The sequence below is a fragment of the Moschus berezovskii genome, chromosome 5 (genome assembly GCF_049115385.1).
Source record: "Moschus berezovskii isolate FMDL1 chromosome 5, NW_MosBer_1.0, whole genome shotgun sequence".
NCBI lineage: Eukaryota > Metazoa > Chordata > Mammalia > Artiodactyla > Moschidae > Moschus > Moschus berezovskii.
The window spans coordinates 124571989-124595657 of NC_142464.1; the positions used below are offsets into that span (position 1 = coordinate 124571989).

Consider the following 23669-nt stretch of genomic DNA (forward strand, 5'->3'; position numbering starts at 1 on the left):
CTTTTCACAGCTATTTGTAAGGCCTCCTCAGACAGCCATTTTGCTTTTTTGCATTTCTTTTCCATGGGGATGGTCTTGGTCCCTGTCTCCTGTACAATGTCATGAACTTCTGTCCAGAGTTCATCAGGCACTCTATCAATCAGATCTAGTCCCTTAAATGTATTTCTCACTTTCACTGTATAATCATAAGGGATTTGATTGAGGTCATATCTGAATGGTCTAGTGGTTTTCCCTACTTTCTTCAATGTAAGTCTGAATTTGGCAATAAGGTGTTCATGATCTGAGCCACAGTCAGCTCCTGGTCTTGTTTTTGCTAACTGTATACAGCTTCTCCATCTTTGGCTGCAAAGAATATAATCAATCTGATTTCGGTGTTGACCTTCTGCGGATGTCCATGTGTAGAGTCTTCTCTTGTGTTGTTGGAAGAGGGTGTTTGCTATGACCAGTGCGTTCTCTTGACAAAACTCTATTAGCCTTTGCCCTGCTTCATTCCGTGCTCCAAGGCCAAATTTGCCTGTTACTCCAGGTGTTTCTTGACTTCCTACTTTTGCATTCCAGTCCCCTATAATGAAAAGGACATCTTTTTTGGGTGTTAGTTCTAAAAGGTCTTGTAGGTCTTCATAGAACTGTTCAACTTCGGCTTCTTCAGCATTACTCGTTGGGGCATAGACTTGGATTACGATAATATTGAATGGTTTGCCTTGGAAACGAACAGAAATCATTCTGTCGTTTTTAAGATTGCATCCAAGTACTGCATTTTGGACTCTTTTGTTGACCATGATGGCTACTCCATTTCTTCTAAGGGATTCCTGCCCACAGTAGTAGATATAATGGTCATCTGAGTTAAATTCACCCATTCACTAAGCGTTAGGGAAATGCAAATCACGACCACAGTGAGACATCACCTGGCACACACTACTACTAAAAAGACGGCAGACAGGGTTTCCCCGGTAGCTCAGACGGCTTCCATCCCTGGTCTAGGAAGATCCCATGTGCCACGGAGCAACCGAGCCCGACAGCCCCAACTCCTGAGCCCCCAGCTGCGACTACAGAGGCCCGCGCTCCTGGGAGGCACGCTAAGCACCGGGAAGCCTCTGCAGTGAGGAGCCCAGGCACTACAAGTAGAGGGTAGCCCCTCCAAGAGAAGTCCCTGCAGCAATGAAGACCCAGCACCGCCAAAAATTTAAAAATAAAGTGATATAAAAGAACAGATACCGAAGGTCGGCAAGGATGTGGAAAGAGGACCCTTGGGCACTGCTGTAAATGGGTGCAGCCTCCAGAGTGAAAGTCGCTCAGTCATGTCCGACTCCGCAACTGTACAGTCCACGGGATTCTCCAGGCCAGAATACTGGAGTGGGTAGCCTTTCCCTTCTCCAGGGGATCTTCCCAACCCAGAGATCAAACCCAGGTCTCGTGCATTGCAGGCGGATTCTTTACCAGCTGAGCCACCAGGGAAGCTTATTCCTAAATGGAATATTATTCCGCCATTAAAAAATGAAACCCTGCCATTTGTGACAACTTGGATTACCTAAGAGGGCATTAGGACAGAGAGAAAGCCAAATATATGATCTCACATATATGTTCAATCTTAAAAAAAAAAAATTGAACGGGTAGAACAGATGAACATGGTTGCCAGAGGTGGAGGTCCAGCAGTGGACGCTGCAAAGGGAGTCAAAAAGCACAAACTCCCAGTTACAAACCAGGTCATGGGGTGCAATGTATAACACGGTGACTCTAGTTAACGATGCTGTGTTGTGTATGACGGCTAGTGGAAAGTCTGTCTTCGAGTTCTCATCACAAGAAAAAAAAAAATCCGGTAACTCTGTAAGGTGATGGATGTTAACTAGACTTACTGTGGTGGTCATCTCACAATATATACAAATACAGAATCATGATGCTCTACACCTAAAACTGATCTGTCAATTATACCTCAATAAAAAAGATAAATAAGGCTTCCGGTCTGACACTGATATTCCAGAATTAGGATGCTAAACCCTACCCGGCACGGGAAGCCCCCGGGCTCCAGGGCACCCCTCCACCGGGTCTGTGTCCAGCACCCTGCACGGTCTCCCTGAGGGCCAGGCCAGGCGCTCCTCTCTCAGCAAAGGCGAGGAGCCCTTCTCAGGCTTCATTCGGGTCCAGGGTTTCCAAGACCTTTCACGACCACACGGTGGCCCACGTGCCTCAACCCTAGTGGCCGCAACAGTTTTGCCGAGGTGACCCCAATGGACTCAGCCACCATCAGCCACCCTTCACAGCTCTGCAGGAAGGGCAGGCGTTTGTCTGGTCCCTACTTGGCTCCGTGCGGCTTAGCCCCCGCACCCCAGAGCCTCGTTGGCCAGAGGGCAGCCGTCACGTGTCAGGACAAAACCCTGCCCCTGGTATTCTGATTCCTGGCTCAACTTCCCCTCTGAGGTGCCCTTGGCCAGGCCTGGAAGACCCCCACAGGGAACTGCTTAGGTTCCCATGGCCAGGTGCCTCCAGGCAGGCGCTGCCCAGGAGACGCCCGGCCACCCACGGGGCAGAGGGCCAAGGGGACGCAGGGGCCCTTCCTGGGTCAGCCTCGCGAAGACAGGGTGGGCTCCTCTTATTCCTACAACAGGAGAACCCAGACACCAGCCACCCGAGGTCACGGGTAATGCCTGGGACCCAGACCGCCTGTCCCCGTGCTGCAGCGTGTGACCTGCCCAGACCCCAAAGCCCCAGCTGAGGGACCCTGACACAGCAGAAGCCCCGGACTGGGGTGCTCTGGCCACACTTTGCCTCCACGTGCAAAGACAGAAGCTTGCTTCCTTTGGAGTCCTGTCCATGGTCTGTGAGACTGACCTGTGTGTGGAGCAGCCCCAGGACCTTTGCATCTCACTGGGGGCTGGCTCAGGCTTGGTGGGGGAGGGGAGCTACATCAACCCTGGCCACATCGACCCGAGGGACCCTCTCCCAAGAGTCAGAGGACGTTTGGGGTGTCCCACAGGCTTCCCATGGTCAGACTAACCGAGGCTTGCTGGGTCCTGGGTAGGATCACGGCGGCAGGCAGTGGGCATAGGTCTGCAGGGGGTGGGGGCTGCGGTTGGAGCCCCCACCAGGCAGAAGAGCCCCATCACATCTCTGAGACCAGGGTGGGTGGGTCCGGCCCAGCGAAGAGGACAAAAAGCCCACCACCAACTCCAGGAACTTTCCAGCACCCAGACCACCCCCACCAGCCAGGGGAGCCAGGACCACCCCTCCTGCCCACTGAGTCATGGACACACGCCCGTCAACCCCCAAGGCCACGGGAAACCCCTGCCCGCTGGCCAGGGGTTCGTCCTGTGCCCCCAGAGGAATATAGCACGAGCCCAAGCCCTCAGGAAATAACTGGCCCTGTGGACAATGGAACATAAGTGATTTTAAAGATCTAAACTGTTTACAGGACTAACTGAATGGGTCCCAGGAGGCCGACAGTCCGCTGAGGGACTCAAGGGCCAGGTCCTCTGGGCGCCAGGCAGCGGTGACTGGGAGGGGACGGCGGAGCCCTGCAGGTGGACGCCCCCCACCCCCGGTGTGGTTGGAGACGAGGGTCTTCATCGCTGGGCTGCCACCTCCAGGGAAGGTTGCGGGCAGGTCACATCCCAGGGCCGGAAACTGCTGACCAGACTCTGCCTCGGGTCCACTGGAGCCGCCCCCGGTACCTGTCCAGGCGGCACCTCCCGCGGGCCTGGGGGCCAGAGCAGGCGTCAGAAGGGCAACCGGGGCCGTCCGTCCACCCGCCGCCCGCGCCCCGGGCCGGGGAGCCTCGCCCACCCTCGGTTCCGAGCCCGACCGCCGCGATGGCGCGGGGCCGCCCCCTCCGCCGTCCAGGCGCGTCGCCGTGGTCTGGCCGCCTCACCGCGGGGCCGCCTTCGGCCTCTGCTCGGGCGCGGGCAGCCGCTCCTCCCGGGCCTGCGCGTGCTGGGCCCCCGCCCTGTGCGCCGCCTCGGTGGCCGCGACGTCAATCAGCGCGTAGCGGGAGGCGCGGGCCCCTGCAAGTACGCGGGGTGAGTGCGGTCAGGCCGAGCCCCCCGGACCCCAAATCTCCTGGACCCCAGGCCCCAGACCCCTGGACCCCCGGCCCCCCAGCCTCCCGAACCCCGGACCCCCAGAACCCCGGGACCCCCGGGCCTCCTGAACCCCGGAGCCCCGAATCACCGGCCCCCCAGAGCCCCTGGCCCCTCGGACCTGGACCCCCAGGGGTCAGCCCCTCACCTGTGCACCCACCTCGGACGCCCGTGCCTGCCTCTGGCAGCTGCAAGCCCAGGTAATGCAGGCGCTTGGCAGGGCAGGGGCTGGCGGGCACGTTCACGTAGGTGGGTGCCTCCCCACGCGGCTTCCTGGGACCCGGCACTCCTGCAGGGACAGCGGCCGTCAGTCCCCAGGCAGCGACCCCCTAGACAGTCCAGAAAAGAGCTCCCCACCGCCACCCACCCCTCTGGCACCTCACCTCCACCTCTCCAGGGCCTCCCCGACTCCCGCCCCCATCTTCCCAACCACCTTTGCCCACCCCACCCACGTGCCTCTCTGCCCCCCGACACACAGCGGGCTGCTCAGGGGTGACCCCAATGGCCCCGCTGGGCCCAAGTGACCACACTTCTGTCTTCAGCCCCTGACCACCCAACCGTCCAGCATCTCTCCCCACCACTTCCTCCTGGGCTCCCCAGTGCCCAGTCCCCTCCCAGGCTACCGCTTTGCCCTGCTGACAACCCCCAGCCCTCCCCCTCTCAGCTGTGTTCCTGGGTCACCCCTCCTGTGTCAGGGACCCTCCGGGCCAGTGAAGCCTCCCTGAGCACAGGCCCACCCACACTTTCAGTCACAGTGACACCTCCTCCAGGATGGCCCCTGGGCACTTCAAGTCCCTTCCCCCATCAAAGAAACTGCTCCCAGTCGGCCCCAAGTGGGGCTTGGGGTCCTGGTTTTCTGCGGCGTCCACTGGGGGCGTGGCCAGGTCAGGGGGTGGCCCTGCTCTGCGGGGCAGCTGGATGAGCACCCTCGTCAGGCAGAGGATGGGAGTGAGTCCAAGCCCCAGACACCTCAGCTCTGAGGCAGGGCCCAGAGTTCAGGGCTCTCTGTAAAGGCACTGTGTCTGTAGCATGGAGCCCATCCCCCCATCACCCTCGAGAAGGAGACCTCCTCCCCGAGGCCCAGCGGGCAGAGGAAGAGCCTTGGTGGGTGGCACTGGGCACAGCCCTCTGCAACCCCCCACCCAGGGCAGCAAGGAAGAGCCTGGCCTCACCGAACTCACGCTGGCTCCAAGCTCCCGTCCAATACACGCATACAGCAAGGCAGGACCCCACTCTGGCCAGGCTTGGGTGGGCACTGACCCACAGAAGGAAAGATGCAGACCCTCGCCCATGTAACCCGAGATAACAGGCAGAGGCGCCTCAGGGAAGCTCTCAGACCAAGGGGCCCAGGGGAAATCTGGGCAGACTGCCTGGAGAAGGGGGCATGTGCCAAGGGATGAAGTTGGGGGCGGGCAAAGGCCTGGCTGGAGCGAGGAGAGCCCTTGGGGGCTGAGACGGATGTCTGAGGGGAGTCTGGGAAGGAGGCCCAGCTCCTGAAAGCCGAGGGGAGGGCTGGGGTTTGACCTGAGGCCTGGGGGATGAGCTTCCCGGGACTCAACGTCTGGCCTTAGGGCTGGGTCCGCGGTGGGAGCGGGAGCGGGAAGGGAGGGCTGTGGCAGCCCAGAGAGGCCAGTCTGCCTCATCCCGGCCGCCTGCATGGGGTGGGAGTGCCCCCTGGAGGCCACCCCCGGCCCTGGCTCCGCCAGACTCCCCTTGGCCTCCTGTCTCCCTCCCTGAGCCTCCGAGCGTCTCGCCAGCATCTCCGCAACCGCTCCGCGCCCTCTCTGGGCCAAGCAGAGGTGGAACGGGGCTGCCCTGGCCTCTCCCTGGCCGCGCGGCAGGCCCGGCCAGACCAGCCTGGGCGTCTCCTCCCCGTCCTGATTCCAATTCTCCTCTGCCGCCTCCCAGACCCAGAGCCCCTGCTCCCCCAGCCCCCTACCCAGAGGAGCGCTTCCTTGTCCCCCAGCAGATCCTGATGCCACTCCCGGGAACACAGCCTGTGCTGGGTGTAAGGGGCGGGGGCGGCATGCAGGACCTGCCCCGTGTCATCCAAGGATGGTCCTGAGAGCCCCATCCCGACCAGGGGACCCACACGCTGCCCAGCATGGGGCTCCCCCATGGCCACTGTCTGACCCTGCATGTCCATGACCTTGACCCTCCCCTCCTGCCCCCTCCACTGCGGGTGGGCCTGCACCCTGCTTGGCCCACAGGGCCCAACCCCAAACAGGCGGCACGCACCCCTGAAGAGGAGAGGCAAAGACCTAAGCCTGTGAGGACCCCCCCCCACTCCCAGACTGGAGGTGGCCTTTATGCTCTGAGAAGACCAAGCACAGAGTGGACCCCCCCACCCCCAGCCGTGCCAGGCCAACCGCCCCCAGCCGCGGCCCCTCCCACCTGCCCAGGCCTTCCCAGCCCAGAGCCAGCTCTGCCCAGCTGTCCCCATGTACTGGGGCATCCCCGAGGAGACCCCGTATCTCCCCTAACTCCCTGCCTGGGCCCCCTCCCACCATGCTCCCCTGGGCCATCACCACCTCCATTCTCTATCCCCCGGGGGACAGGCTCCCTCTTAAAGGTTGGGGCCCCAGGCCAGCCCTGGACCCGGCGGCCCTGCCCACACACCCTCCTCGGCAGGCTGGATGCACTCAGCCACCTTGACCCCAGTTGCTGCCTGGCTTCCCCAACTCCAGCCAGGGCCCACCCAGCCACGGGCTGCTGTCGGGCTGTCCACCGTCCCCCTCTCCCGCTGTCCCCAATGTCCTATCTGGCAGACAGTCTGGCTGGGCCATGACCACAGCCACTGTGACCACACGTCCCTTCCCCAGGCTGGTGGGCGCCGGTGCCCAGGCTGAGGCCTACCTGCGTGCGTCACCAGGAGCCCAGGGGGCGCGGCAGCAGCTGCCTAGACCAAGGAGACACACGTCAGCTGTTTCCGCCCAGCCCCACCCCGGGCAGAGGTCGGGCTCCTCGGGTTTGCCCCTCTCAGGGCCCCGCCCGCCCTGACACGCACACAGCCCACGTGGGGCGAGGTGGTGGCACCTCAGGGCCCCAGATGTGGCCCGCAGCCACGCCATGATAGACATTCACAGCAGGTTCGTAGCCAGCTTGTCATGCCACCCCTGGGCACTGCCCACCTGCTCTAAGCAGGACACCCTGGGTGAGCCACTCCTGGGGGCCCTGTGAGATAAGTCAAGGCCCCCAGTCTCCAGGGTGGCCACTCTGGGGCATCTGATTGGAGGTACAGAGGGGCCCCCCAGAGGAGGAAGGCTGTTTGGAGACCTCAGAGCTGGGGGCTGAGCAGGCAGGGGCAGGGTGGCCCACCATGGGCACGGTCACCACTGCTTGGGGCTCTGCTTCACACACCCAGGAGGAGATGGGCCCCCGCAGGGCTGGACTCAGCACCCCGGCACGGCTGAGGGCGCAGCCTGGCAGTGGGGCCTCCTGAGGGACTGTGGGCTGGAACAGGGGTACAGAAGCCGACCCGCTCTTCAGGGGGACATAGGAGCTGCCCACACTCAGGACACAGCACCCCAGCCCTGGCCCCAGGCCGGCTCCTGTTAGGAGCCCGGACCCGTCACCTGTGAAGAGGCTCCCGGGCAGGCTCCGGGAATCAGGGAAAGTGTGTCTGACCCAGAGACCCCGGACGAGAGCCGGCTGCCCTCGGGAGCCCCCATCACTGGGAGCCCCACCCACAGCAGCGCCCACTCCCGGGGCCAGTACTGCAAGCACGGCATGCAGCCCCAACGATGCAGCCAGGGGTTGGGGGGGGGGCAAACCAACCCCTCCCGTCCGCCCTCCCTGGGGGCTGGGACCAGGTGGGGTCGGTCAGGCGGGCACACATGGCCGGTGGGATGCAGAGGGCTCTCTGGTGGCCCCGGGAGCAGGGAGCAGGCATTCCCAGTCAGAAGCACGAGGCCCAGGGACCCAGGCCCATCCTATGACCTCACGCTTCCCTCTGGGAAGGGGCAGGGATGTCTTTATCACCCGCCCCGTGGGCTCGGAGATGAGCACAGGTGAATTGGAAGCCTCGTGGTGGGGAGGCGCTGTCCTAGGGCCCACCCATCCCCACCAGGCGAGATGTCCCCGCCCCCACCGGTCCCCTCGGCCACGCTGGGCTCAGGGGAGACCAAGACGCAGTCACCTTGGGGGCTGGGCCTCCTCTGGAACCTCCCCAAAAGGCCTCGTGGTCAGGAGCCACTGCCATGAAGGGCCCTGCCTCCCCCGGCCCAGGGCCCCCACTGGAAGGCCTGGGCTGCCTGCTCCACCCCAGCCTGGGTCCCCCACCCCGAGCGCTGCCCACAGTCCACCCCACCTGCCTCGCTCCCAAGACGGCCCTTCCCCAAAATCCCAGCTATCAGCCTTGGACGAGGAGCCCAGCACTCACAGCCAGGACTTCTTCGAGGGGCAGGGGCCGGCAGAAGGGAGGCCTGCCTTCCAGCCCTCCTGGCTTCATGTGGGGGCGGTTCCCTGGGCCGCCAGGGCCTCCGCTGGCTCTGCTAGAGGGGCGGCCCCACGGGACCAAGCCTGAAAACCCCCCGCCTGTGGCTCCAGCCGCTTCCAGCCCCCTCTCGTTTGCAGCAAGGACAGCAGGCCCTCTGGGGGGAGACGGCAGCGGTGTGCATGGTGACAACTCCCGTGGAAAAGCTTCCCCTAGACGCCTCATCTCGCCAGTCCCCGGCCCCCCAGGCCGGCAGCACTGCCATCCCATCGGCGGGGGGCTCCGATGGGAGAGATCCCCCAGCTTGCTTTTCCCACTGCAGTCCTGCAGGGGCCAGGTCAGAGCCTGCTTTCATCACCCCCAGGGAACCTGGGACCCGGGTCCCCACCAGGCAGTGAACAAGGGTGAGACGTGGCCCCCCAGGACGTGCAGGGAGATTGTGATGGGGGTGTCCCGGCAGCTCTGCCGCCCACACAGGGTAGACAGGAGACAGGGGCGCTTCAGGCTCAGAGCCAGGACCCTCGCTGACCCAGAAGGTGGCAGGGGTCCACCCTCCCTGTACACAGGGAGCCACCTGCCTGAGCCCAAGCGGACCACTGAGGACTGCGCTGTGGTCTCCAGTGAACGCGTGCAGACGTGGGCACACATGCGCACACCTGGTACACACGCATCACACACACACCACACCGGACATGCAACACGTGCACACACGCCACGCCACATGCAAGTGCATGCACATGTGTACACACGCATGCACGCCACATGCCACGCTTGCGTACACGCCTCTTACACAAGGCACACACACGCAGACGCACGCAATCGCATGCACACATCACACGCGGACACACACCACACACGCATGCGCGGGCCCCAGGGGCTGTCCGAGGCCACTCTCCTGGTTCATGCTTCCGGCGTGTTCAGGCTTAAGGCCAACCAGACAGGCGAAACCTTGTGCAGCTGCGACCCGCGGGCCAAAGGAGGCCCCCGGATTTCAGAGACAGTGAAAGGCCCCAAACGGCAGGGCCAGGGCAGGAGGCAGAGATAGCCAGCCACACGGAAAACGACAAGACGGTAAGAAAAAACAATTTTATTTCCAGTCTAAGAAGGTCTTACAAACGGTGTCAGGTCTTAAAAATGTGAAAAGAGCAACAAACGGTCTTCAGCCGACAGTGAAGGTACAAAGCGAAACATTTACAGGTGAGCTGAGTGCGGGACGCCCGCCGGCCGGAGCCCAGATGGGCGGCCACGGGCCTTGTCTTCCACGGGGGCGTCCAGAACCAACCACGGCGCCAAGGGACACAGCAGGCCACGCAGCCAAATTCCATGCAGGCGAGCAGGCCGCCCCCAAGGGCGCACGCAGTGCCTGGGGCCCCAGAACGGGAATGGGCGTCCCCAGCCTGCACCTTGTGGTCCTGACCACTGGCCCTCAGCTCCGCCAGGAGTAGGTGGGGGTAGGGAGGGTGGTCCTGGGGCTCAGGACTCATGAGCCCGACCCTGCCCTTCCCCACCCACAAGAGGCCGCTGTGAGTGAGCCACGGAGCTGCCAGGGTCCCAAGAGCAGACCCCGGCCAGCCAGCAGGCCCCCTGAGCCTCGGGGTCCTGTTCAAAGGACGGGCCACAGGCGGGTGCAACTTCTGCCAGGAGGCGCAGGGGCCAGGCAGGTGGAGGCTCCTGGGATGCACGTCGAGGGGCCCAGGGAAGCCCTCGGGTTCTGCCTCCCCGAACCTGCCCAGGACACAGCCCTCCCTGCAGGCTGGGCCCCCACCCCGACCCCGGGCTCGGCCCACAGAGCTGAGCACCCACCCCGGACCCCGCCACCCTCAGGGAGGGGGCTTTACCTTCAGTCCTCCGCAGACTGGACACGAGGAAAAGAGCGCGGGAGGGGGCCCCGCGTGGGGGGTGCCTGCTTCCCAGGGGTCGCTGACCCCCGCCGCTGCCTCTGGCGCCGGTCCCCGCCGTCTCTCGCCAGGCCAGCCAGGGGTACACCCCGAGTCCCGCGCGGTGCCCCCGTCGGGGCTGCCCGGCGCGGCGGGGGGCTGGTCCCGGGGCGCCTGGCGCAGGCTGCGGGGCGTGTCGTAGTGTGGCCGCGGGGCGTTGGGCACCTGGTACTCAGCTGCCCCGGGCGGGCAGGCGCACAGGCCGGGCTCTGGGGCCCCGGCTGCCGGCAGGCTGAGCAGGGAGCCGAGCTCGTCGCCGGCCCGCCACACGTCCAGGCTGCTGCCCGCGCACGAGGAGAAGCTGCCCGAGTAGGAGGAGTGACTGCCCGTGGCGATGCCGCTGTCCGAGGAGCTCTGGCGGCCGACCTCCTGCAGCTGCCGTGGCCGCAGCGGCTTCGGGGCGGGCCTGGCGGCGCCCAGCGCGGCGTCCCCGGGGGCCTGGGCGGCAGCCAGCCCGGGGCCCTCCTGCGACGTGCTGGCCGAGGACGAGGACGGCTCTGGCCACGGCGTGAGCCGGCTGCTGGCGCTGACGTCCGAGTGGCTGGCCTCTGACGACGAGCTGGACACGCTGCGGTCGTCCCCTGGGTGGGAGAGCCCGGGGCTGAGGCTGCGGAGGGGCTTGGCCACTCAGGTGGGCGGGGCCGGGGAACCTGGGTAGGGGGCTGGCCCCTGAGGCCCCCGCCCTGCAGAGGGCTCGAGCTCATCACAGGACCGAACGGCTCACACATCCCCTCCCCAGACCCCGCCCCCAGGCTCCGCCCCCCAGGATGGCCCGCCGCCCTGGGAACCAGAAGTGAGCCCCTTCTCCAAGGAGACGGCAGCCCCTGGCACCCCTGCTAAGAGGCCTGGAAGGGCCGCTGTCCCCAGCGTGCACCCATAGTGCTGTCGACCACCCCAGAGGACAGAGGGCCTGCAGGGCTCCCCTGCCCTGGCCCAGGAGACCCCGGTGCCGCCCCCAGCCCGGGGGGTGGCCCCCCTTCTCGAGAGCTGCAGGGACTCCTCAAGGGTCATCAGCCCCTTTCGTCCATCTCCCCATGAACCACAGTAGCGGGGGAGGGGCAGGGGGGGTGCTCTGCTCCCAGCAGCTGACACCTCGGGCGCCCCCTGTGGGCACAGATGGTGCAGCCACGCTTCACCCGGCCATGTCGCGGGTGGGCGGGAAAGAATTCAAACCCAGCCCACCAACCGACTCTGCAGCAGCACCACGCCCCAGTAGGCATCCAGGTTGGAGCTGGGTGAGTGTGGCCCCTTGTGTGAGGGGGGCAGAGGGGTGGACAGGAGCTGGGGCAGGGCTGGAGCTGGGGCTTAAAGGAGTGGCCCCAGCCCTAGGGACACCGGACCTCCCCCCACCTCAGCCGGGTCACGGCCCTACCTCCGCTGCCCGGCCGGCCGGAGTGAGAGAGGAGGCTGAGCCGCTTCTCCAGCTGCAGGGCTTCTAGGGCCTCCTGCGCCACCCTTTCCTCCAGGGCGGGGCCCCCAGGGCTTGGGTCTGCAACAGAGCAGGGTGTCAGTGAGGACACGGCCCCAGGCCTGTACCGGCAGCATCCTCCCCGTGACCCCAATGCCATCAGAGCTGCGTGGACCCTGGTCCAGCCCCAACGTCAGGACGGAGCCCCTGGGAGGCCCCCACCATGCCTGCACACCCGTCACTGGACCCCGAGCTCAGGGTACTCCAAACATCCCCATGCACGTCCCCCGGCCACCATCCTGTGTCCTGGGCCCAAGGAAAGGACAGCCCCCCAACCACCAGCCGATGTCCCTGGCCCGAAGTGGACAGTTCCTGCATGGGGGCGGTCAGGATGCCAGGACACCCTCCTGCAGCCGGCGGTCTGCCCCTCGCCCTCCCTGAGCCTGGCCTCACGTCTGCACCCCAGTCACAATGGGGCCCAGGTGGGAACACACAGGACACATACTCAGAGCAGGGGGGACCTTGGAACTCTAATCTCTCCCTTCCTCCTCGCAACTCTGTCTGTCTGAGGCAGGCCCTGCCTCCAGGCCTTGGGGCCTGCGTGGGCCCTGGCCAAGCCGCGGTCAGCTGGGCAAGACACTCCAAGATCCCCAAGTGTTAAGGCTGCACACCCAGTGGACGCCACATCTCAAGAGTCCCTGAGAATCACGCGCCTCCGTGGGACGCCAGCCAGGCTCGGAGAGCAGAGCCCCACCAGCTCCGTCCACACCCGACATGTCCACCCCTGCCCTGTCCACACCCTCCCCATCCCCGCCACCCACACCACACCTGTGGGTGCAGTACAGGAAGGTGCCAGCAGAGGGCACAGCCATGCCACCCAGCAGAGCCTGGGCAGTGGGGCTCTGGTCCTAGGAGCCTTGTCCCTGCAGCTCATCACCCCCACCTCCCCCTGGCTCACTGCGGAGGTTGGGGGCCCAGGGGCTGAGGCGGGGAGAGGGGGGACCTGGTACAGCCCCTGCCTCCCTAGAAGGCCCACTTGACCCCCGTCCGGCTGTGGGGCTCAGGCGAGGAGGCTGCAGCTGGGAGCTCAGTGACCACCTGATGCCCAACGCAGGCCTCGGTCTCCCACCTGGACCAGGAGACAAGCACCACCTCATGGGGACCAGGGCGGCAGCAGCAGTCCCCGGTACCACTGCCCAGAGGGCCTCGGTCCCGGGGAGCGGCGATGCCCAGGGCCTGCCTTTGTCCCTCCCAGGGCGGCTGTCCCCGAGCGGGAGACAGAGCTCACCTGGTATGAGGAAGTGCCCGGCCAGCATGCCCTCCGCGGACGGCAGAATTCCCGGCCCTGGACTCTTGAATGAGGGGGTGCCCCGCCCACCCCAGGGAAGCGGGGAGAAAGCCAGGCCAGTTCAGTCCGGCGGCCCCCGCCCCCACCACCCCGACGTGTGGACACCGAGACCCCACCTCACAAGGCGGCCTCCAGTCCAAACACTGGTTCAGACAGGGCCAGAGAGCTGACCCCAGCGACCTCCGGTGAGGCTCCAAGCCAGGTCTGGGAGACAGGCTCCGCTTAGGTCTCTGGGGGCTCCAGGCTCTGGCCTTGTGATGGTCTGCTCAGCATGGCCGCGGTCACTTGTCCCGGCCCTGAAGTCGCGGCCTCTGAGCGTCCCGTGAAGAAGGGGCTGTGCAGGTGTGAGCGCCCCTAACCCCGGGAGCCCAGCGGGGGCTCACAGCAGCAGCGCCCCCACCCCAACCCTCCAGCCAGGCCAGGCACCCCCTCCGCCCGCCAGGCACTCACCTGGGAGAACCGGCCGCAGTCCGAAGGGGCCCTTGGTGGGGGAGATGCCTCGGACGATGCAGTCGAACAGGAAGCTGATCTGGTCTCCCTCGGCAGAGGATAGGAAGAAGACCCCGGCCCCTGCACAGGGAGGATGGACCCCAGTGTCAGCCTGGCCAGGTGGCATGGGACCCCCACGGGGTGGGCGTTGGCCACCAGGTGGAGGCTGCCACAGAAGCCAAGCAAACCTGCGAGTCCCCGGCAACCCTTGCACAAGGGCGACGCGAGCCTCTTCCCCGCCTGGGGAAAACGCACAACTCGCCCAGGAGGCTGTGACACACATGGCTCTCCCAGGCCTGCAGGCACCAGGCCAGGCTGAGCAGCCCGGGCGGGGTGGGGGAGGGTGTCCTGCCCACTGGTCCCCGGTCGTCAGCCGTCTCCTGTCTCCCAGGCCAGCGTGAAGAGCCGGGTGACTTCTGAAGGACAAGGGCCACGGCGGAGGGTGGCCGGAGGCCGAGGGGGGCGTCCTGCCTGCACAGAGTGCCCGGCAGCCCCTCCCCAGGGCCTGCGCTCCTCTGAGGGGTAGGGGGGGCGGGTGCACCCCCCAGGAGGCAGCTGTGGGGCCTGGTTTCCTCATCTGGGGCCGTGCTGAGCGGCCTGGCCCTCTCCGAGGCCTCTCCTCTTCCCAGGCATGTTCTCAGGGTGGGGGGCCCTGGAGCACCACCACCCCGCCACTCCCACCCACAGAGAGGGTCCAGGGAACACTCACATCTTGAGATACAGAAAGGACACTCTGGCTCACGCAGGAGTTGACGTGAATTTGATGCTAACTGAAGCTGCCTGTTTGCAGCCTGTCAAACATACCCTGTACATCTGCTTTGATCATAAAAAAGGACACCCTGACCAGACGTAAAGAACGTCCATGTTAAAGAGGACAGTGCTGGCCCTCCGTCCAGGTGAGATCCCTCCCTAGGTGCCAAGGCCACGCTGACTCACTGGGCACGGGCCGGTCTGTTCTTTTAGGGGGAAGAGGAACTGTGAAAACATGGAACCCTGACTTCTTTAATGTTCTTTGTTCTGATGAGATAAACTCCAATAAAGCCACTGAAAAACCCTGCTTCTGCAGAGCCCTTTGGCCAGCAGGCTTACAGGTCAGTCCTCGGGTGAGGCTCAAACCAAAGTCTTCTCTGTTCTCGTGACTGAAGTTTTGTTGATAACTGCTGTTGACGGAGGGGCCGGCCGGCCAGGATCCTGTTCCCGGGGGGCAGGGAGGGCTGGGGAGGAGGAGGGGGCGCCTGGACCTGCAGGGAGCCTGGGTGGACAGCGGCAGCAGGGGAGCAGGCCAGCGTGAATGGAGTCCCGCGACCGCGTGAATGGGGACACCGGGTCCCGCGGGCCCAGCGCCCGGCGTGGCATCACCGCCCAAGAATCCCTCGTGCCTCACCGCCTTCTGCCCAAAGAAAGGCCGGCCCCCGGCGCGGAGGAGGAGGGCCCTCGGGGTGGGGCAGGCGGGCCGGGGAAGCGGCACAGTAAAACCGGCCTGGTCACGCTTGCCTGCCCCGGATTCCAGGGCCCCGGGCCAGCCCCACACGTGGCGATGCTGCTGTGCCCAAGGGCAGCCCCCCAGGGCCCTAGCTGGTGACCTGCCTGCTGGAGAGACAAGGAAACAGAGGCCCGGGGGCGCACATCCGGGCACCATGGAGCCCCAACCAGAAGCAGAGTGAGGACGCCCCCCTCCCGCCCGCAGGGCCCCCTCCAGGGGCCCCCCTGAGGCTTGCTGCCCACAGGGCTGCGTGGGGTCTCTCTCTCTCTCTCTCCCAGCCCCGGTTGGGGGTGGTGCTGACCAAGAACTCAAGCCGGGACCTTGGCCGACAGCGGGTGGACAGGGAGGAGGCCCTGTCCCGGCCGCCCCGCTCAGCTGGGGCCAGGCCTCTAATCCCAAGCTTACGGTCAGCTGGCAGCAGCAGTGGCACAGCCAGTCCCCCGACTATAAAAAACTGTGTTACAGGAGGGAGCGGAGCCGGCGGCATTCCGCAGGCGTCTGTGCTCTCCTGCTCCCGCACCGGCCGCCACCCCATCTCCTTGGCGGCCTCAGGGGCTTCCGCAGGGGACGTGAGTCTCTGAGGGCCCACCCGAGCCTTGCGACCAAGAGACAAGGCCACTCAGACCCAGCGCCGACCGCTCACTGACCCGGGCTCCCCTCTCCATCCCAGGCTTTGAGCAGCAAACACACCTGGCCCACCTGGAACACCTCCCCGGGGGTGGCCACATCCGCAAGCCCCCTGCCCGTCCCCCCGCCTAGGACACCCCTCAGCCACTCATAACCAGCCTTCTCCTATTGAGACTGCAGGTGTGACATGGCCTCTCCTGGCCCCGCCCCTGCGCGCCTGGTGGCACTGTCATGGGACCCCTCCTCTTAGGCCGACCCCGGGGCCCTGTCCCTCCCTTGTGTGGATGCTGTCCAGGTCGCCAGGCCCAGCACCTCCAGGCATGACCACTTCTGGGCCTTCTGTGGCCTCCAGTGTCTAACTCAGGGCCAGGGGCCAGGAGAGGCACCCACTGAGTGTGGATGCAGAGAGCGGGGCGTGGAGGCAGCCAGGCCCCTGCCCCTCCCCAGACGCCCCTCCCCAAGAAAGGGTCTCCACAGTGCTCGTTTGCTTGTCTGTCCGCGAGGAGGGGAGCAGAGCTAGAGCCTGGCCCCATCTCGCCTCGTGCAGGTGGGCCCCAACGTCACCACAGACGGCGGCCGTGGCCATGAGCCTGAAAGACGCCTGCTCCTGGGAAGGACGGCTGTGACCAGCCTGGACAGCATGTTAAAAAGCAGAGGCATTACTCTGCCAACTCAGGTCCGTCTAGTCAAGGCTGTGTTTTTTCCAGTTGTCATATATGGATGTGAGAGTTGGACTATAAAGAAAGCTGAGCGCCGAAGAATTGATGCTTTTGAACTGTGCTGCTGGAGAAGACTCTTGAGAGTCCCTTGGACTGCAAGGAGATCCAACCAGTCCATTCTAAAGGAGATCGGTCCTGGGTGTTCATTGGAATGACTGATGCTAAAGCTGAAACTCCAATTCTTTGGCCACCTGATGCAAAGAACTGACTCATTTGAAAAGACCCTGATGCTGGGAAAATTGAGGGCAGGAGGAGACGGGGATGACAGAGGATGAGATGGCTGGATGGCACCACCGACTCGATGGACATGGGTTTGAGTGAACTCCAGGAGCTGGTGATGGACAGGGAGGCCTGGCGTGCTGCAGTCCATGGGGTCGCGGAGAGTCGGACACGACAGAGCGACGAACCTGAACTGAACAGGTATGGTCGCTGCCGCCACGCCCCCCACCCACCTTCTCTCATCTGTGTCTGTGAAGCCCCCACGAGCGGGGCCAGTCCCCTCCCCTGGGCTCTGGGCCACAGGAAGTGGCAGAGGGGACACTCTACAGGGTTTGGGGCCCAGGCATGAGGAGCTGGCAACCCCAGTTTCCCTGTCTTGGAACCAGCCACCTGGGTTGTCCTGTTGAAAGGTAAGGCCCAGAGGAGAGGTGAGGCGTCCCAGCCAGTAGCCAGCACCAGGGCCCCAGGCCACACCCGAGGCCACCCACCAAATGCCACTGCCCAGGTGACTCCAGCCCACCACGCAGAGCAGAGGGAGCCCTGCAGACCGCTGAGCCACAGAGTCGCAGCCAGGAAACAGAAACAGTGCTAAGGTTTGCAGGTATCTGTCTCCCAGCAATAAGTAACATGAAAAATTAAGATTTGGAGGAGAGCGTCCTGCCCATCAGGAAGCAGCTCCCTGCGGGTTCACGGCCACATTTCGCTCTGGAGACAGACACTGTGGGTCATAAGGGGTGCAGCAAATGTCACTCCCATCATAAATGCAATTGCTCCCAGGGAAGAATATCTCCAGGGGAGAAGCATCACGTTCAAATCAAAGATTCACCAGCCGTGAGAAAGAAAAACCTTCCTTCAAATGTCTGATGAGCCTGGTTAGATCCAGGCCAATCCCCAGCTTTAATCTCCAGTCTCCAGACCTTTGTCCCTGGATCTCGGTACCCCCAGCTCCTCAGAGAATTCCGCTCTCTGCTGGCAAAGACCACACAGCAAAGGCCAGTCGGGGACAGAAACTCTGAAGGACTTTCTTGCTGAGAAGGTTCTAGAAAACTCCGTCCACACAAGCACTGGTTATCAATCAGAAAGCTGGCAGAGCTAACTGAGCCTTGGGATGTTATTCTGCAGTTCCCTAATAGACTGTGATTCATGGGGTCGCAGAGAGTCGGTCACGACTGAGCGACGGAACTGAACTGAATAGAGTGAAACATCTACTAACTAAAGTTTCATTTGTCTCTGCCTCTATCTGGGGAGAAAGAAGCAAAGCGCGATGAAATACGTTCACCTGAAATGAAGTTTAAATACCCACTAGGAGTGGGTATTTAAACCTACTTAAATAACAGGTGTGCTTTTTAAACAACACCCAGAAACAAAACAGAAATCAAGTGCTGGTGAGGGGCTGGAGAAACTAGAACCCTCACACACTTTTGGTGGGGATGCAACATCGCACAGGAGCGTGGAAAGTAGCGTGGCAGTTCCTCAGAACATTCAACCGAGAACCACCAACTGATCCAGCAAGTGTATTTCTGGGCACGCACCCAAAAGAATTAAAAGTAAGGTCTCCAAGAGATATCTGCCTGCCCGTGTTCACAGCGACATCACTCACAAAAGCTAAAATGTGGACGCAGCCCAAGTGTCCATCGACAGATGGATAAACACAATGCGGTCCGTCCATACAGCGGAATCTGATTCAGCCTTAAAAAGGAAGGAAATTCCAACATCTGCTGAACGCGGGTGAGCCGTGAGGAGGCTGAGCCACGTGAAATAGGCCACTCACGAAAGGACAAATCCCGAGTGATTCGACTTAGATGAGGTCCCCAGAGTTGTGAAAATCAGAGGCAGAAAGCAGAGTAAGGGGTAGGGGCTGGGCAGGGAGGGGGCACGGAGCTGGTGTCTGATGGGGACAGAGTCGGGACCGTGAAGAGGTTCTGGGGATGGCGGTGGTGATGGGGACACAACCACGTGAATGAACGTGCTCCCTGCCACTGGACTGCGGAAGTGGCTTAAATGGTGCAGTGCGCATCGTGTGCACGTGGCCACAGTGAACCCACACCAAGGGCAAACACCAAACAGGCTCTCCCGAGAGCAGGCTCTGCCCCACCCTCCCGCGAGCCGCCTCCCCACCCCCACCCCGCCAGCACCCAGCACGATGCAGCCAGCCAGGCACCACATGTCCTCGGAGCCACTCCTGCTAAACGCCAGGAGCCTGTCCTAATCACCCTGACAACGCCCCCTGCACACAGGAAGGGGGGCACCCAACCCCCCCTGAGCAGACAGCAGGGGCGTCAGCCTTGACCCTGGACTCTGGCCCTGGGTGGATGCTGGCCTCCAGCTCCCAGTCGCCCACCGACTCCAAGGCCCTGCTCCAGGCAAGACCACTTGCTGGTGACCCACCATCCTCCAGTGTTCCCCCCGCCACCCCCACAGGGATGCACTGGCCACCTGCCGAGGTGAGGGACCCCTCAGGGCCAGCCTGGGGCCTTGCTTTCCTCTGCGTCTCCCCAAGTGCTGGCTGAGGGTCCTGCTCTGAAACGGTGTCCTGAATGACTCGGCCACAGAGAAGGCCTGCCCCTCGCACCACCACCCTGTCCCCCGGGGATGCAGGAGGGCAGCGGACCGGGTCAGCTGGTGTCCCCGCCCCTGCATTGGGACAGGGAGCTGAGGCGCAGGCCGGGGAACAGCAGGTGGAGGCCCGAACCCAGGCCCCACTCGCTGCACGGCGCCCGCCGCCCCCCGGGTTCTGCCATGGTGAGACTCAGAGACCCGGGTAGGAAGGACACTGCTCAGACAGAGTGCCCACCACTGGGAGAATTCTGCCAAGCACACCTGCCAGCCGGAGCCGTCACAGAAGTGGGGGCTGGTGCCACCCACCCAGTTCCTGCAGGGCCAGTCTGGCCAGCAGAAATCTCTCCCTGGGAGGGTGAGACTCGGGGTCCCCTCTAGGGGACACTGTCACCCACTGCCCAGGCACCTGGCTGCACCAGCAGCAGATACTCCTTGGCCAGAGACCCACCGGTGGGGTCAGTCCCGACCCACGAGAGGCTGCGAAGCTGCTGGCTCTCCGGCAATCTCCGCAGGAGGCTGGGAGAGGGCGAGGCCTGAGCACCCCAGGGCCAGGGGCCAGGTCACCACGTGGCACACGCCTCCCAGGCAGGGGCACAGGAAGCCGGGGTGGTGCAGATGAGGGACTGAGGCTCGGAGAGGCTGAGACGAGTCAGGCTTGTCCCTGGGAGCCTCAGGTGAGCCGCACTTCCTGCCCACGGACCACCTTTCTCCCACGTGAAGATGTGGGATGCGACTTGCACGCCATCATGTCCAGATGGTCCCGCGAGGCCACCCTGCCCATCCCCGAGGATGCACTGGGCCCGCTTTTCGGCCTGGGAGGAGACAGAATGAAGCCAACTGCCCGAGAAGGAGTCCCGGAGGCCACTGAGAGCCAGAAGGGGCCCCACCTGACTCAGTCCTGGTGCCAAGAGGCACTGGGCTGGGCAGTGAGGTGGGTCAGGCCCCCCAGCATCTCCACGCTCACACAGACAGACGAGGGCAGGTCTCGGGCTGCTCCGTGCCTCGGTGTCCCCATTTGTAAATGGGCGCATGCACACACTGCTGAGGGTTGCTGTGTGGATCTGAGCCCCCCACTAGGTAGGGCATCCTGCAGGGCCTCGCGGGCTGACTATCACCCTTGGGTCCCTCTCTCCCTGACCCTGAGTGACCTCGGCCTCCCTGGACACGCAGAGGCTCCAGAACCGTCCCCGGCTGCACATGCCATCACAGGCTGCAGAAAGGTGACAGATCCTGCCCCAACTCCGGCCCAGAGAGCACACACCTCGGGGCAGAGAGCTGAAATCGACCGTAAGTCTGTCCAAAGCGTGACGGGGGCTCTAGACTTCCCTCCACTCAACCCTACCTTCAGCAGCCAGGCTCAGTTGAACTCCTATTCAACCTGCAGAGGCCCCATTCAGGCTCCCCCCCAGAGGGCCTGCCCAGCCTCCCGAGCCTGTGGCCCCTCCTGGCTCCCCTCGCACCCCCGAGGACTCTAAATGTCCATGTCCTCTCAACGTAGCCTGAGTCTTCCCAGCCCGGCATGGGCTCCCCACTCCAACCCCACACCCAGGGCCAGGCACGGAGAATCCCCTGAACACATCCCCCGCTCCTCCAGACTCCCGGGCTGGAGACCAGGTCTCCAGCAGCTCCGGCATCTGGACCACGACGCCCACAGGAGGCGGCCGAGGGCCCCGCAGTGCCACACAGGCAAGCGCAGCGGTCCCCCCGGCCCCGGGGCAAACACAGCAGTCTCCCTGGCCCAGCCCCGGAGCGAGCACGGCAGTCCCCCCGACCCCGGGGCGAGCACAGCGGTCCCCCCGGCCCCGGGGCACCACCCTTTGCTCACTTACTTCTTTTTGTTGTTCAGTCGCTGAGTCCAGCCCAACTGCTCGTGACCCCACCACCTCCCGAAGTTTGCCCAGACTCATGTCCGTCGAGTCGGAGATGCCATCCAGCCATCTCATCCTCTGTCGTCCCCTTCTCCTCCCGCCCCCAGTCCTTCCCAGCATCAGGACCTTTTCCAGAGAGTCAGCTCTTCGCCTCAGGTGGCCGAAGTGTTGGCACTTCACTGTACTCGGTTACATATATACACTCACTACACTCACTTATATACCCACGAAGAATGGATGCTTCTGAACTGCGGTGTTGGAGAAGACTCTTGAGAGTCCCTTGGACTGCAAGGAGATCCAGTCCATCCTAATGGAAATCAGTCCTGAATACTCGTTGGAAGGACTGTTGCTGAGGTTGAAGCTCCAATACTTTGGCCACCTGATGCAAAGAGCAGACTCATTGAAAAAGGCCCTGATGCTGGGAAAGATCGAAGGCAGGAGGAGAAGGGGATGACAGGGGATGAGACGGTTGGATGGCATCACCGACTCAATGGACATGTGTTTGAGTAAGCTCCGGGAGTTGGAGATGGACAGGGAAGCCTGGCGTGCTGCAGTCCACTGGGTCGCAAAGTGTCGAACACAACTGAGCGACTGAACGGAACTGAACTGAACACTCGTTTTATAAAAATGATTTACAATGCTCGCTGCTCCCCAAGGGGCTGATGGGATGGTCTGAACCCCAGGAGCCCAGGAGGAGGAGAGGTGGAGCAGCGGACAGAGGCCTGGGGGCCAGCCTTGGACTCCGCCCTCCACCATCCGCAGAGTCCCTCAGCAGTCAAGGACCCTGATCCTTGGGGCCGCAGCTGGCTCACGTGGGAGTGGAAATGCCTTAGAAATGTCTTGGACAGGACCTGCCGATGTGAGGGATGGGGACTTCCCCTGGCTCCCTGTCCTAGAAGCTTCCATTCCCCCTTAGGCCCTGTGCAAAAGCCCCCCGGCCCTCCCCAAATCTTTCCCGGCTCCGGCAGGACACCCACCTCCTGCCCCCGGATCCACCACTCTCCCTGTGGCTGAGCCTGTCCTGGGTGGCTGCTACTGCTAAGTCACTTCAGTCGTGTCCGACTCTGTGTGACCCCATAGATGGCAGCCCATCAGGCTCCCCCGTCCCTGGGATTCTCCAGGCAAGAACACTGGAGTGGGTTGCCATTTCCTTCTCCAGTGTGTGAAAGTGAAAAGGGAAAGTGAAGTCGCTCAGTCATGTCTGACTCGTAGCGACCCCATGGACTGCAGCCTACCAGGCTCCTCTGTCCATGGGATTTTCTAGGCAAGAGTACTGGAGTGGCTTGTCATTGCCTTCTCCGGGTGGAGGGTGCCCCAAATCTCTGCGCCACCCCCATCTGCATGCCCTGCCCCTGCCCGGGAGCCCTAAACACACTGCTACCCCAGAGACAGAGACCCTGGTTCCTGTTCAAAGAATCTGATCAGGCTGCCGTCCACATGGAGGCCACAGAGAGAATACGTCCACCCATGGGGTACCCAAAGCCGCACGGAGCCCCCTCCCCTAACCCCTCCCCAACACACAGAGGACGCTGACCCCACCCCACACTCCCCAGGGCCCTCTCCTGACAGCCAGTCACCACTATCTCAGTGTGGGTGAACCGGCCGGGGTCCCGTCCCTGCTCTCCGGAGTGGTCTGGGGGCTTGGCTCTAGGGCCCAGGGGCCAGGCTGGGGCCTGCCCCGGGCAGGAGATGTTAACTCCTTCATCTAGAACCTTCCAGAGCCTTCTGGTGACTCTAATCCCCGCTCCAACTAGGGGCCCACAGACTCACTGAGATCTGAATTCTGGCAGCTTCAGAGTTGGGGTGACCTGGTCACAGGCTGGATGGTGGCCTCAAAGGATAGGCTCACATCCTGGAGCCTGCACTGGGCCCTTACCTGGAAAAGGCTCTCAGACCCTCCTGAGTATCGAGGGGCCTTGACTCCAATGACCTGTGTCCCACATGAAGTGGGACCTCATGAAGCCAGAGCAGACAGGAGGGCTGTGGCCACGAGCCTAGGCACACTTGGGGCCCCTGGGGACTGGAACAGGTGGGGAGGACCCGCCCAGCCCCGGCCCGACCTTGATTAGGACAGAACGGTGAAGGGGCAGACTGTGCCGTTCTCAGGCCCGGGATGTGGTCATTTGCAACGTGGCCCCCAGAGCTGAAGCAGCCACCCTCCTCCCAGGAGGCCAGCGTCCCAAGTGGCCTGCTGCTCTGACCACACACACAGGGCTGCACAGTCCCTGCTTACCCCACCCTGCATCACCCGAGTCTGGTGACAGTCAACGAACCGGCAGAACCGGGGGCAGAGGGTCGTGTCCCTGGAGGAAAATGGAGCCCCGTGGGCCCCACCAGGTGGCAGAGTGTCGGGAAAGGCTGGCAGCCACCCCGCCCCGCCCACCGTGTTCTCTGGCCACCGCTGACCGGCCAGCGTTGGCCAGGGGCCTCCAGACAGCCTGGAGGGGAGAGGATGACCCGCAAGAGAGACTTTCTGTGGGAGGAAGAACGTCCGCCCTGGAGCCCTC

General features: G+C 63.4%; 1 protein-coding gene across 2 annotated transcripts in view; it reads right to left on the bottom strand.

Annotated features, from left to right (window-relative positions):
- Positions 1–3784: 3784 nt before the first annotated feature.
- Positions 3785–23669, bottom strand: part of DOK7 (docking protein 7) — a 34004-nt gene continuing 14119 nt past the window's right edge. Inside the window, exons 5-10 of one of the 2 annotated variants that reach the window (XM_088836574.1) lie at positions 13649–13768; positions 11815–11931; positions 10344–11023; positions 6927–6969; positions 4231–4359; positions 3785–3995 (exon numbers count right to left, since the gene is read on the bottom strand). In XM_088836574.1, the coding sequence (XP_088692700.1) occupies positions 3859–3995; positions 4231–4359; positions 6927–6969; positions 10344–11023; positions 11815–11931; positions 13649–13768 (1226 nt within the window). In that variant the 3' untranslated portion in view covers positions 3785–3858. Of the gene's footprint in view, positions 3996–4230; positions 4360–6926; positions 6970–9576; positions 11024–11814; positions 11932–13648; positions 13769–23669 lie in introns of those variants that run through there. The other variant, XM_088836573.1, reaches the window with a different exon arrangement.